The 13,587-nt window shown below is 33.4% G+C and overlaps 1 protein-coding gene across 11 annotated transcripts in view; it reads left to right on the top strand.

Moving 5' to 3' along the window:
- TRPS1 (transcriptional repressor GATA binding 1) overlaps nt 1-13,587 on the top strand; it is a 261,087-nt gene that overhangs the window by 32,584 nt on the left and 214,916 nt on the right. For 6 of the 11 annotated variants that reach the window (XM_021942568.2, XM_021942570.2, XM_021942571.2 and 3 more), the window contains one exon: nt 12,884-13,041. The exons of 3 other annotated variants lie outside the window; for them this stretch is intronic. In XM_021942568.2, coding sequence (XP_021798260.2) covers nt 13,005-13,041 — 37 coding nt within the window. In that variant the 5' untranslated portion in view covers nt 12,884-13,004. Of the gene's footprint in view, nt 1-8,103; nt 13,042-13,587 lie in introns of those variants that run through there. 2 more of the 11 variants (XM_031669708.1, XM_021942572.2) reach the window with 2 other exon arrangements.

Here is a 13,587-nt window from a genome sequence, read left to right as displayed (position 1 = left end):
GGTGCTAAATCATGTCTCTTTCTGTATTATTACTGAAATGTTTAATGTGAGGCTTGTTTCTTTAACAAAGGTAGCTAGCTTCTTAGAGAGCAATAATTTTCTCTTCGAATTTAAACATATTATATGCCCAATAAATACAGTTATGAATAAATTAATTATGTGTATGACATTTGGTGTTGCATTGGTACTTTATTTTCCAGCCTGATAGACAAGAGTGACTTTTAAAACCATCAATGCCTCTGCATCTGTGACACAGTAAACAGGAACCCTATTGAAAATTAAATGTGTCATCTTGTGCTTCATAGCCAGACTATTAAGCTTTTAGGAAGAGATCAATTTAAAATAAATGATATGTATGTACATATATGTTAATATGTAAATATAGAGAATATAATGATTATATTTACGTGGTTGTATTTAATTCCTGATAATTAAAAAAAACAGGACTATTGGCATTATCTTATCAGACAATGAAAAAATGCATCAAAATCAGAGACAATATTTTAAATAAAAAATTTATGTCATTTCAGTAATGCTTTTTTACTTGACATGATTATGTAGAAAAACTATCCATAATCCAGTAGTAAATGTTTTGTATGAAAACTTGATGTAAACTTTTGTGAATACATATGATACATTGTTATCTAATATTTTCAGGAAAACAGACATTTTCTACAGTATTTATGTGCTAATCTTTTATTTCATAGAATTGAAAAAATTAACCAAACACCACAGAAATTGCTAATACCACTGAACTTCTCTCAGTTCCCTAAGAAGCCACATTGTTCATCCAGGCCTTTCCCAGGTCTTCTGCTGTTTCTTCTGTTGGAATCACTCAATCCTCTTTTCACCTTGCCAGTTTTTCCTATCCTAGTTTGTGTTCTTCCTTTTTACCCGCAGACCCCTTGTTGTTATACCAAACTGACATCAGTCACTGCTCTTCCTTGTTTATTTATTTCTTCTCTCCAGGTAGACTATAACCTCACTCAGGGTAAGTTTCTTCTCTGCCTTGTTCACGGTTGTAGCCTCAACACCTTACTCAACACTTTACTCAACGCCTGACACATAGTTGGCCCTCAGAAACTATGTTGAATGAATAAATGTTACGTGAGTTTTGACTTATGAGCATCAGTTATCATATCACTTGGTCGGTTTGTAATATTTGCCCAAAAATAGGAGTTAGTGCTAAATGAGTGCTGATGCCAGCAGATACCTTTGACCTTGGTTTCTGGAGGAAAAAAAAAAAATCTTGTATCAGCTTGTTTGGATAATTATTTGCAGAGGTTTCGAGAAAGGGAAGTGATAGATACCCAGATGAATAAAGTATAGAACTTTTGACATGACTAACTTTATTCTAACTTATTGCATCAAAGACTATAGCAGTCATCTCTCAAGCAGTATTCTGGCTGTCAGAAAATATTCTTGAACAGTGCTATCTTTTAACTGGTTAGCACTCTCCGAAGTATTTCATGTGTTTTTTTCACTATTCATACCCTGGACTACATGTATTACCTGCCAGGATCCATCTATTATTTTAGCTCATTTGGACTACATTGGTGATACTTCATGAAGGAGAATTCCACTTTTATTTCAGTAAACCAGGGCAGGATATTTTGGGACCTACAACCACCTGTCTTTTCTTTCCTTTTTTCTTTTCATCTTTTATTTATTTTTTTTTAACCTAGGAAGATGGTAAACACTTAGTAGGCTGCAATTGTCTTTCTTAATGACTGCCATAATGTCTCACACTTAATATAACTTGTTCTATTTTGATGTTAAAACAGGGCATTCTTAATGTTACAACAAGATTAAAAGTACTGTTTGGTATTCTCATGATATGTTAAGTTATTTAAATAACAGTATTGTTATTTAACATGATATGTTAAGTCATTTAAGTAACAGTTAAATAATAGTATTGTATTTTCTGAATAGCACCCTGGTTTGCAGGCTCAGTAAACATGGTGTCATTAGCAGGTATAAAGATGGTGGTAATACCACCAGATACCAGTACTGTTTAGGTGAAATCTGTAATAATTTGCTTTTGAAATAATCCGGTAAAACTGTTACTATGAAGTGCTGTTTTGCAAAAATTTTAAAGGATTAATGGATGTGATTAATTTTAAATAATGCTATAGAGTGCTGCTTTTTCCTGGGTAATATGTTGCTTCTTTCACAAACATCCTTTTCTATCCATGTGTAGGCTTATTTCCTGTAGAGAGCAGTAAAGCATGTAAAGCATTAATCATGCTTTGACTTCTAGAACATGTAAAGCATTTGTAGACTGGGGATCGGTCAACTAATTCTTACTTTGCTTAAACCCAAAGTTCTCAAGCTTGTTTAGGTGACTGTAGTCTTGGACTTTGTGGTTCTGTCTGAGAAACTCCATGGAATAGTGTTAAATCATCATATCATACAAAGATGGGGTAAATTATGTACAATACAATGTGATTGTATTGTATCAGTGTGTACCTACAAAACAAAGACTAAATGCCACATGAAACAGTTTTTTAAGGAATAAGATTTTCCAGTTTTCTTGTTAACACATTTGTGTGCTGCCTTTTTTTTTTTTTTTTTTTTTTTGGTTAGTTACTAGTACACATTAGAAGCCTTTTGACACTAGAAGCCAAAGTCTCAAGAAAATATTAACCAGGTATAAAGTTTAAAACTGATGGCGTTTTACCTATTAACTTATCTTTTTTATGCAAAATAAGAAACCACTCATCATTATTCTGTTAGTGAGATGGGATACCTCGGTCTACTGGTATTACATAGATTTACAGCAACCACCTTAGATGAAGGTAGAATCTAGCACACACTTCATTTAAACACAACATTTATTCAGCCTTATAAAAATATTCAGAATTTTAGATACATGAATTCTCTGAAAAAAACACAGTATTGTTTTATTTGCTCTCTTTCATCTGTTCCCTCATGTCTTCTTGGGTAAGCAGTTACAACTTAACCCCCTTTCAGTTCCAGTTTCCTCATTTGTCAAATAGGACTACTAAATAACTAGCAGGCTTTTGGTGAAAACCAACTGGGGAAATTACGTGAGCCAGTAAGCAAATGTCTGGTACATAATAAGTACTCAAGAAATGTTAGTTCTCTTCCACCTTTACGGAGCTTGTCTTTGTCATATAATCAAGATAGTGCATCCTCATGGAACATTTAATATCTACAGATGTGTGTCTGTGCTTGCCTTTCCACCACCACCACCACTGGCAGAATCACATACAGAGTTCTTATTCTCTCTTCTGTTTCCCTGTCTCTGATTATCTTCACCCCTGTTAGGGTGTCTGTTGCTTTCTGCTCTTGTTTTTGCCCTTCATCTCTCTTTTCAAACTCCTCACCCTTTGAAATCCCATTTGTTCAGAACACTTTATTTTCTCTTCAATTTCTCTTCTCTTCCTTCTTTTACCACCTGTTTGCCTGCTAGAGCACATCCTGGCCCTTTCTCCCCTGTAATTCAGCCTGAGGCGTCAATGACCCATTCCACTCCATTGGATTGCTTGATTTGCTCATCAAAATATTGCAGCTCAAAGGTTTCTTCTCAATGTATTACTCCATGCTCTCTGCAGAGCAACTGCTGTTTCACTGAAAAATTGCACACACACTCTTAAACTCTAGCTGAAAAGTGCACAGATCTTAAGTCTGTAGCTCAATGAATTATTACAAAACAAATACACCTGTGTAACTATCGCTCATGTCAAGAAATACAATGTTGCCAGTACTCTAGAAGCCCTTTGTGCTCCTCCTGATCTCTCTTCCTCAGTCACTCTCCTGACTGCTAAACACATTAGATAGTTCTACTTGTTTTTGAACTTTGCCCGTGTTTGTATACATTGAAAGCATACGTTGGTTTGTGTCTGGCGTGTCACAATCAGCATCATGTTTGTAAAATTCATTCATGTTGTATATAGTTTGTTCATTTATATTGTAGCATAATATTCTGTTGTATGAACAGGTATTGTATTTTATAATCATATACCACAACTGTAAAAACTCTATTCTACTGCTGTTACAGATTTAGGTTGTTTCCAGTTTGAGAAATTCAGAAAGTAATACTGTGAGAATTGGGGTGTGTGTCTGTGTGTGTGTGTGTGTGTGTATACACGCATTTTAAAATTAAACTTCTGGTATTGTGTCCTTCTGAATGTTTTAAGTTTCTTGGAGTCTAATCCAGATGTTTGAGGCTTTTCTGTATTCTTTTTATGTTCCAGGCTGTTCTCTTAAAAGATAAACTATTTATTTTTTATGTATTATGCTACTTGTACAGTATATTTTGAATTTTGGAATGTTGCAGAATACAGAATGAAAAATTTGTAAATAAAACATATATATACAAATGCATATATTTGTAGTAAACATTATATATTTAATAAACCTATTACATACCATATGATGTTCATGTATAAAAGATACATAATCATCCAAATATATAAACATACAAATTCATTTTACTGATTACTATACCCTTATTATAGAATTATCGCTATATAGAGACTGTGCCAATTTTTAATGAACTTTCCTCTGTGTAATCAGTCTACAGATATTTTTGATGTGTAAAGTTATACAAACATTTATGGAATCCAAATCAAACCAACATGGTTGTGATTTACCATTAAAAAAGTAAATTCAATAGTTCTTATTTCTCATGACTTGTGCATTTCTTGATCTGTGCCTATGGATCTAGAGCTATGATATCTGATTCTTTTTTCAGCCTAAATAAGGAGAAAATTAATGCCTTGATTCCCTGGATGTCTTGATTTGGTTAGTTATTACGTTGTTGAGACAACTTTAGCATTTTTTTCTAGCTGTTAGTTTCCTGAGCCTATTTAATATCAAGAGATTCAGACTTTCCTTGAAGACAAAAGCAATATGTAGAAATTTTCAAGTGTGTCAACATCCGTCTATCCATCCATCCAATAAGAATAAGTGCCTACTGTGTCATAGGCCTGTCACTGTGAGGAAGGGCATAATAGTATCACTTGGCTTTTTAAAAACTTGCATGTCCCTTGTGCCAATAATCCCTTATACTTTATTCCTCTGCTATAGTCACCATCAGAGTCTGCCAGTGCTAATGATGGAAATGAGCCTCAGGTGTGTTGCCCCTGGAAAAAGCTTGTGATCACTGATGAGATGTAGCTATGTATATATATATAATTATTATATATCTATATTTTGGTTACTATCCCATAGATGACTGGATATCTATTATTTTGAATTAACAGTAATAATATAACTCATAATATATTTTCTGGTTTGAAGGGTTTCACAGTCTAGACCAGTAGCCTAAAACATAAACACATAATTTCGTGTAAAGTGGCAAGTACCTCAAGAGAAGATATGCATAAGGTGCCACGTGACGGTGGAGAAGACGAAGTTTTGCTTATGAAAATTGTAGAGGGCTTTGTAGAAGTGAATCCATTTTAGAGACATGTAGTTTGGTAATGTTGGTGATGTGTTAGGCATTATGAGGCAGATTCAAAAGTTAGGATAATCTGGTAGTCTGTGAGAATATTGGGAAGATTGTATATTCATTTACTTGACATAACTATAGAGGCAGACAAATATGTCTGATAGCAGCCTTTGTAACATGGCATCTTGTAGATTGTGTTCTCTTGTAAGTTTCTTAAAATGGTATCACTTTTTGCGTTGGTTAACTGTTGTTAAAGTGTTTATGAGAAATGCATTGGGAAATGCAGTGGCCTTTAGATTCCTTCAGACTCAGCTTGTTCATGTGCTAGGTCTGTGTCTAGGCAAGTGACTTAACTTCTCCATGTCTTAGCTGCATTATCTGTAAACTGTGAATGATAATAGCACTTAAAGAATGGTTCATCCAAATTAAAATCAAATGAGATAATGCACTCTTGGCACAGTTCCTGGCTCGTATAATAAGAACACAAAATATTTTTGTTATTAGCTAAAAATTCAGGTTAGAATATGTATCAACATTGAAGATCATAGGCCTTAAAAAAATCTACCTCTGACTTTTGGTTTCTTTCAACATCCAATTAAACTCTGAAATAATTATTTGTAAAATACCTGAATCTGGAATTATATATGTGTATGTATGTGTGTGTGTGTGTGTGTGTGTGTGTGTGTATTCCCTTACTCTGTTATGACAGGTGTCCACAACAAGATTGATGGAGAAATTACTAATTGGGGTGCAGATGGTGAAAAGCTTTTCTAAAGGTCTGTGTGTGTATCTGTGTATGCTTAGATAGATTCTTAAGTTTATATTGAATTTGAAAGTGAAGATTGACTAGATTGCCTATACAAAATACTTAACAAGTGAGCTAATTTCTGCCTGAATTCTATAGTACTACTCATGTATATCACGTCACGATTCTTCCTCTCATATGTGAATGTGTAAAATAGAGGCTGTGTGGGATGGGTCCAGAAGGAACTCGTGGTCATCCTCTCAGGCTTGAATCTCACCAGTCTATCTGGCTTTGTGTTTACAATTAATTTAAGATTAATCACCTGTTTCAGATTTACTTTGACATCTGCCTAACTTATTTTTTATTTTATTTCTTCTTTCTGATCTTTTGTTTTAATCTTTGGGGGTAAGATAATGCAATAATGATAAAACAAAATTCAGAAGCCCATAAAGCTATGGGATCTGCTTGGGATTTTCAAGGGTGAGATAGGGTCTGTACTAGACATGTGTTTACTGATTGTGACCCCAGGCATTGGTTTTCTGTCCTTCGTTGTTAGGACAGGTGGATCTGGGGACACAGACTGAGTGGAGTAGGGAAGAAAGGATTTATTAATAACCAGGGAGGAGCATGTGGGTTAGATCTGAGTTATCTGCAAGCATTTGAGAACTACCGATTGTAACTATGTGAACTGAAGATGCGTCAGTGCAATCCTGGGTCTTTCTACGTTCCATATTTAATTAAAAGCCTTTGCCGTATCTTGGTTCCTGACTCAATTTTAATCAGATAAAATTTAAGTTATTATAAAATAATGACAAATTTAGCATACAAGGTTTTAAATTGATCACAGTAGCTGGACAGCATTGGCAACAACAGTTGTAAAAGTAGAGCTTCTTTATGCAGTGATATCTGTATAATCGATTTAGCTCAAAGACAACATTGAGTTTATATCCACATATGTTTATGAATGTATAATTTTGACACCTGGGATTTTATTGTACATAGATGTTTTATCCGTTCCCTTTTTAAAATCCAATGTTCTATCTGTAATGCTCTTCATACACATTCTTTCAAAAAATTCTGATTCTAAATCTTTAATCATGATATACCTTGATCTTCTTTTAATATAGATAGCTCTTCTCGAGGAAAAAAACCAAAAAGACAAAAACAAATTCTTCAGAATAGCCCACGTCATAACAAAACATCTTAGTCTTTTTGCCAAATTAATGAAGGAATACTGTTTTTTTCTTTTTTCCTTAACTATGCATGCTTTGAAATCTTGGTTAAATTTCTTCCTTGAACATTACTGTCTTAGAGTGGCCTTTCCCACTGTGTTCAGCAGAACATTAGTTCTGTTGGCTAAATGGCCCTATGTGACATAAAGTCAAATGAGATTGGGAAATTTCAGTCCAAATTGAGCAGATGTCACCCTCTGCAATCCCTAGGACTTCTTAGAGCTGTAATCGCTAATGTACATTCTGGATCTCTGGGAGGGATATGTATTATACAGTTTCCATTAAACTTAATTTGACCAAGGAATCTCCTTTCATTTTCTTTTTTTGAAGCTAATATTATGGGAAGAGTGTAGAGATAAGTCTTGGGTTTCTTGTCGTCTATGCTTAAACAGTTACCATATTAAAATCCCAGGCAGAGCTTAGCTAAACTTGTGGTGAGCATGGCAGAATGTTCTGAAATACCATAATGTTTCTTCAAAAATGTTCTTATAGTTGAAGCTTTCTAAGCCTGTTACTTATCCAACTCTAAATTATGAACGGATTCTATGTTTACTTTTTTCACCCATACATAAAGCTTTTCATATCCTAGAAGTCAAGAAAAAGTGATTTAATCTTACCATGAGAAGTTGCTTCCAAGTGTGTGTGTGTGTGTGTGTGTGTGTGTGTATATATATATATATATATAAAAAGATCAGTTTTCTTTGGAAAATTTCTCCGTACTTAACAAAAGAGAGAAAATGACTCCTCTGTGTGTGTGTGTGTGTGTTTGTAATTTTTTTTGTCAGAGTGAAAAGTGATGCTAATTAGGTTAAAATAAGTATTTGGCACTAAATAGGGTGGTTTTCTAAACCAAATTTTGTATTTTGTACTAAATTTCTAAATCCTTTTTGTTGCCTGAATGGATTAGCTGGTTCATTGTAATGTTTGTGTTATCTGTTGGATACGTCTATGGTTGTCCTTAGTCCATTGGTCCTCAGATGGGTGCAGGCCATTTAAGCTGCTCCCTGTGGTACAGTAGGGGTGAACATAGTGCTTTGTGAGTTATTTCCTAGTTTCATGACGAAGAACTATTGCATATGGAGGCACAAACTTACTTCCCTTCATTTTAGAGATACACACACATGCATATGCACGCATACAGAGTACATTACAGGTGTAAGTTCTCAGTATGTCTTCACAACATCATTTTTAATCTTATATTAGATTTGGCACTTTTAATACTACTAGTAGTAGTATTAAATACTGAATATACTTTGCTGAATATACTTGGCTTACTGGTGCTGTGAAGACAACGAGCATTCTAATTGCAGTATGTTATCTTTATGGTAAGTGTCTATTAGATTCACTACACTGTATATGTGTGTCAGTTTACCAAATGGATTTGCAATGATTGACACAGATTTCTTTAGGGAGAACTAAGAAAGCTGTTAGTTATATTGGTGGATTGAGTTAATAATTGAGATTTTCTTTTCTATTGATTAACAGGTTGGAAAACAGAGAAAAGCAACATTAATACATTAAAAAATTAAACTACCTTTACTATTCAGTGATAGTTTTCACCAATTGCTGGGAACATAAAGGCATTCCTACAAAGCACAGCACTCATTATTTTTGTTATGAGTGAAAATCTAATTTACATACAATAAAATGTCAATTCACATCATAACCATCAAGATAAATAGAAACATTTATACTCTTCGATGAGCTACTCTTTTTGAACTTAAGTGCTGTGCTTGGCTCTTTGCCCAGAGACCAGTTGAAATATTCTAAGTTTAACAGAGAAGTAGGGATGAAGTTGAAACTGACTTGTGTGCAAATGTAAAGTCAGATTGGCCTGTGTGAATCAACAGTTGTCATTGCAGGTATTTTAATTGTATTGTGTGTGTGTATGTGTGTGTGTGTGTTTGAGAGGAAAACAAAAGGAAAAACTACTTTTCTTCAGGGAAACAAATGGTAACATTTCTCAATTTGCACAGTGAAATTGTGATCTTATTCAAATCAGGGATTTCAATACGTTTGCCTCTCACCAGTTATGAAAGGAAAAATAATCAATTCCCCTTGCCATTTGAGACTCCATGATGTATTCTTGCTCTATTTTAGTTTCCCTAGTTAGTGAAATAGGTGCATTCTTTTTTTTTTTTTTTTCAGATATATCCTACAGTGTCATTGTGACTATAGCCTAAAGTCTTTGAAAAAATAGTTTTGTAATTTTCTTATAAAAGTACAATGGTTAATGAATTTTTTTCTCTAACATGTATTTGGATATAGGAAGATTCATTTAGGCAAATAGAACATTATTACTTAACTTACCACACTATCTCCTTTTACTTAGACAAGTGCATTTGAAATGAGATATTTAAAATCTAGAGAACATAGCAAGATGAAATAAAATCCTAATAAAATGTGTTTGGGCTAGCATCAAAACCTTTGAAATAGGATATCTAAATAGTGTGCATTTTATCTCAGACGGCTTTCGGTTAGTTCTAGTGTCCAGATGACTATTAATGGGCTTTTGTGCTCTGAAGCGTATGCTAATAGAAGTGATCATTTTGGATTAGTTTGATGTGAATTAATAAGAGATTTATTTGGTGGAAGTTGTTTGAAGGTGATGACATTTAAAACTCAACAAGATTTAAGAAGTTCAAAAATACTTTTAAAAAATTTGGGAACAGTCAATTCAGAGAGAGCAAATTAAATAGAAATGGATAGGAAAGAACAGGATCTGACATTGAGTTTACGAAGTTTGAAGCAGTTTACAAAAAAAGCGATCTACCATTGAAGTATTGCCCTGGAATTTGAAGAAACAGAAAACATCTAAACTTCTTCAGTGATTCTTGGGTTTGTGAATTGGATAAACAATGTTCTCTTGCATTTTATAGTTCACTTAAGCAATCTGATTTTGATCTGTATATATGGAGTAGACAGGATTCAAGTGTTTTTTTTTTTTTTTTCCCTAAACCAATGAGCAAACACATATGTTCTTTCAAAACTGAACTGTATATGTTGTTCATATGGAAGCTATCTAGTTTGCTCTAGGCCCAAGATTTGACCCTCCTTTTATTTTGCTATCACTTGCTTAATTCTTTAAATTCTTTCTGGGGCCTTTTGATCAAAAGAAACATTTTTTTTCTTTCTTTTATGTTTTTTTTTTTTTTTAAATAAAAGCTACATGAAATGTGTAATTAATAACTCAGTACTCTTATGCTGGTGATACAAGCAAGCATGGAAGAAAACATATTTATTAAGGCAAAGACCATGATGACTCTTCTTTTTGTGTTAAGCTTTGGTTTTAAACAGTTGAGAAGTTTTATAAGCTGGAAAAACAAAAGGAACATGTCATCTGGCATTATATGTTATGAAAATAAGAACTGATACTTATAATTAAAAATTATATGCAACAAGATTTGAAACTGAGGTCCAATTACAGGATCTTGCCCTCCTGCTTTTTCAGAGTCTTGTTCAGAATGTAATGTGTGTGTGTGTGTACATATATATGCACACACATATATGTATATGAAATTATATTTGGAGAGATACTCAAAAGTGTCAGTTTTCCTTGAGAATAGGAGTTCCTTATAGTCATTTTCTTTTTAAACATCTCTCTCTTAAATTAATGACAATTAATAAAATTAAAGTCATCTTGCTTAGTGTGTTTGGCATGTAACTGAGGTTGGATATATTTACTGAATGAATGAATATTGGGGGAAGTGAGAAACTGAGGCAAAGATAGGCTTTAGTGGTATTTAGACCACCCTTAGTAGTTGGTGGTTTACTCTTCTATAGTCTTTCAGTGCAATTGGGCAAACTTTTTGAAGGTAAAACTGAAGTGCCATTAACCGGAACCACTGTAGAGTCACAGAGGTGGGGGAGTTTTAGAAATAATTTATTCAAATTCCCTTATTGTACAGGTAAAAAGAGAGACTCAGAGAAGCAAAAGGACTTGCCCTTGATCACATGAGCAGGTGATTTAAATCAGGTGTAGAGACTGGATATGCAATTTCCATACCATTTTTACTCAGGTTTTAATTCTTTACTTTGCTTAGGGTCAAGATACTACAAAGAATATAGAATTTGTAAAATTTACACCTCTTACCTTCAAAGAGTTTCTCATCTAATGGAAATAAATTTTAGTTCATCTGCATTGAGCTGATGTGTGATCTAAGATCTGTTTTTAAATTACTGTGATAGTTGATTTCTTTAGTTGAATAATTTATTTGATTGTCTATTGCAAGGTTAGTTGGAGTAAGAATATATCATTAAATGTATGCATGTATATATTTATATGTAATATATGTAATATAACTAAATCACTAGTGGTTAATTTACAGTATCTAGGTAATGATAGAAAACTCAAATCCCTTTGCCTGTGAAGGTGCCCTCTTGAGAACATCAGTCAGTCTTCTATGGGAGAAGATTTTTTTTCTTATGTATTTAAGCATTTTAAATAGTGCGATAAAATAGTTATCAGAATTATTTTTAAGCTCGAATGCTGATTATTTCTACACCATAAATCTGTCTAAATTATATGGTAACAGAAATAATGAGCTCCTATTTTTATAAAAGTAAACACATTTTCTAAGAAAGCAAAGAAAGCATTTAGATTTGTTTTATTTAGAAGGAAATATGGCTAATTAAAAGTAGAAATTTGTAATTTTTACAGATGGAATGTCTTATATTTCAGCAATGAAAATTAATACAAATAGAGTATTTTTGGAAAGCTACATATATTTTTAACCTGCCTAAATATCTTGGCACATAATATACATTCTCATTATATGGGCTGTTCAGGTGGAGAATAATGTAAATGTAGGCCTGCTCCCTACTACTTAGCCCCAGAGGTCAATTTTTAATCTCACAATTAAATAGAGGACCTAAAATAGCAATTTTGAGCTTTGCAGTTCTCCTTTAAATTCTTTACCTCCTCTTTTTCAACTTCACTTTTAGCCCATTATCTAAAATGGCAATTCATAGTGGACTTACTCTAATGGGCATTTTGAACTTTTCTGGGGGTAGGGTACTGCATCAAGGATACTGCTATGTAGTAGAGTAATAAAGATTAAAATAGAGTTGCCAAAACTAATGACTGCGTTCATTGTTGTGATTAGGTATTTTAATTGCTTTAAGATTTTCCCTTTAAAAGCGTTTGCTGGTGTTTGCAAATTAAGATCTTTTACCCCCACCCCATTGTAGGTAAGTATTATGGTTATTAGGGTTGACGGGGTTTTAGAGGTTAAATAATTTCACCAACATCACAGTCTGTTATGAAGATGACTTATATCCTATAACCTTTTATATGATGTTCCTCCTTCTCTTGTTGCTTTATTAAAACCCAGGGGAGGGAGAGGATCTTGCTCAAGATCTGCTCATGCTTTTATATCTTTCAGGCAGCCTATGATGCTGGCATATTAATATATTTTAGGTGTGATACATGAAAATGTGTTTACATCATTTAGGAAGGAAAATTTTTTTTTTTGCTTTGTTTTGCAGATGTACAGATCAGCTCTCAAAATGTCTTCTGTGTCTTCCGAGCGTCTTCTAAGACAATTGCATTAGCCTCCTGCTAGTTGACTAATAGAATTAATAATTGTAAAAAGCACTCTAAAGCCACATGCCTTATGAAGTCAATGCTGGGTATGATTTTACAAGTATGTGATCTATTTTTTCAAGTGAAAATGTTAACTGGAAAAGTTCTTGGCACACAGTAAAGCATCGTGCAATCTGTTATTTGTCTTAGAGATAATAACTTGAGGGTGGCTATAGTCTTATGGTATCTAACTTACGACTTGCTAGGGGAGTTTCTTTCACTTAGAAGTATGACAGATGTGCTTATATTTACATAATCTGTCACTCTGAAAAATTATGATGATATATATCCAGTAAAATTATTTTTTCTATAACTACTTCAAAGTATAGTCAACTAAATTAAGCACAATTTTTTAAAAAAAAAAAAAAAAAAAAAAAAACAGCAACTAAAGAGCATGCCCCTGCCCCCACAACACAAAATAAAACCCAAATGACCTTTCGGATATTTCTTTGAAGTTTTAGCAGTTTAACAGTCTTTGCAATGTGTATTATTAAGGACTCTATTCAGCATAAGGAGTCATGAGTCATAAGTGTTCTAAGTATCTGTTCTTGGGTAGAAGAAGGAACTTCAATTTTAGAAAGATGATAATTTAATTAAGTCATATTTT

Source organism: Papio anubis, chromosome 8, assembly GCF_008728515.1.
Source record: "Papio anubis isolate 15944 chromosome 8, Panubis1.0, whole genome shotgun sequence".
Taxonomy (NCBI): Eukaryota; Metazoa; Chordata; class Mammalia; order Primates; family Cercopithecidae; genus Papio; species Papio anubis.
Note: the sequence above shows the minus strand (reverse complement) of the source record. Positions and strands in the feature narration are given on the sequence as shown.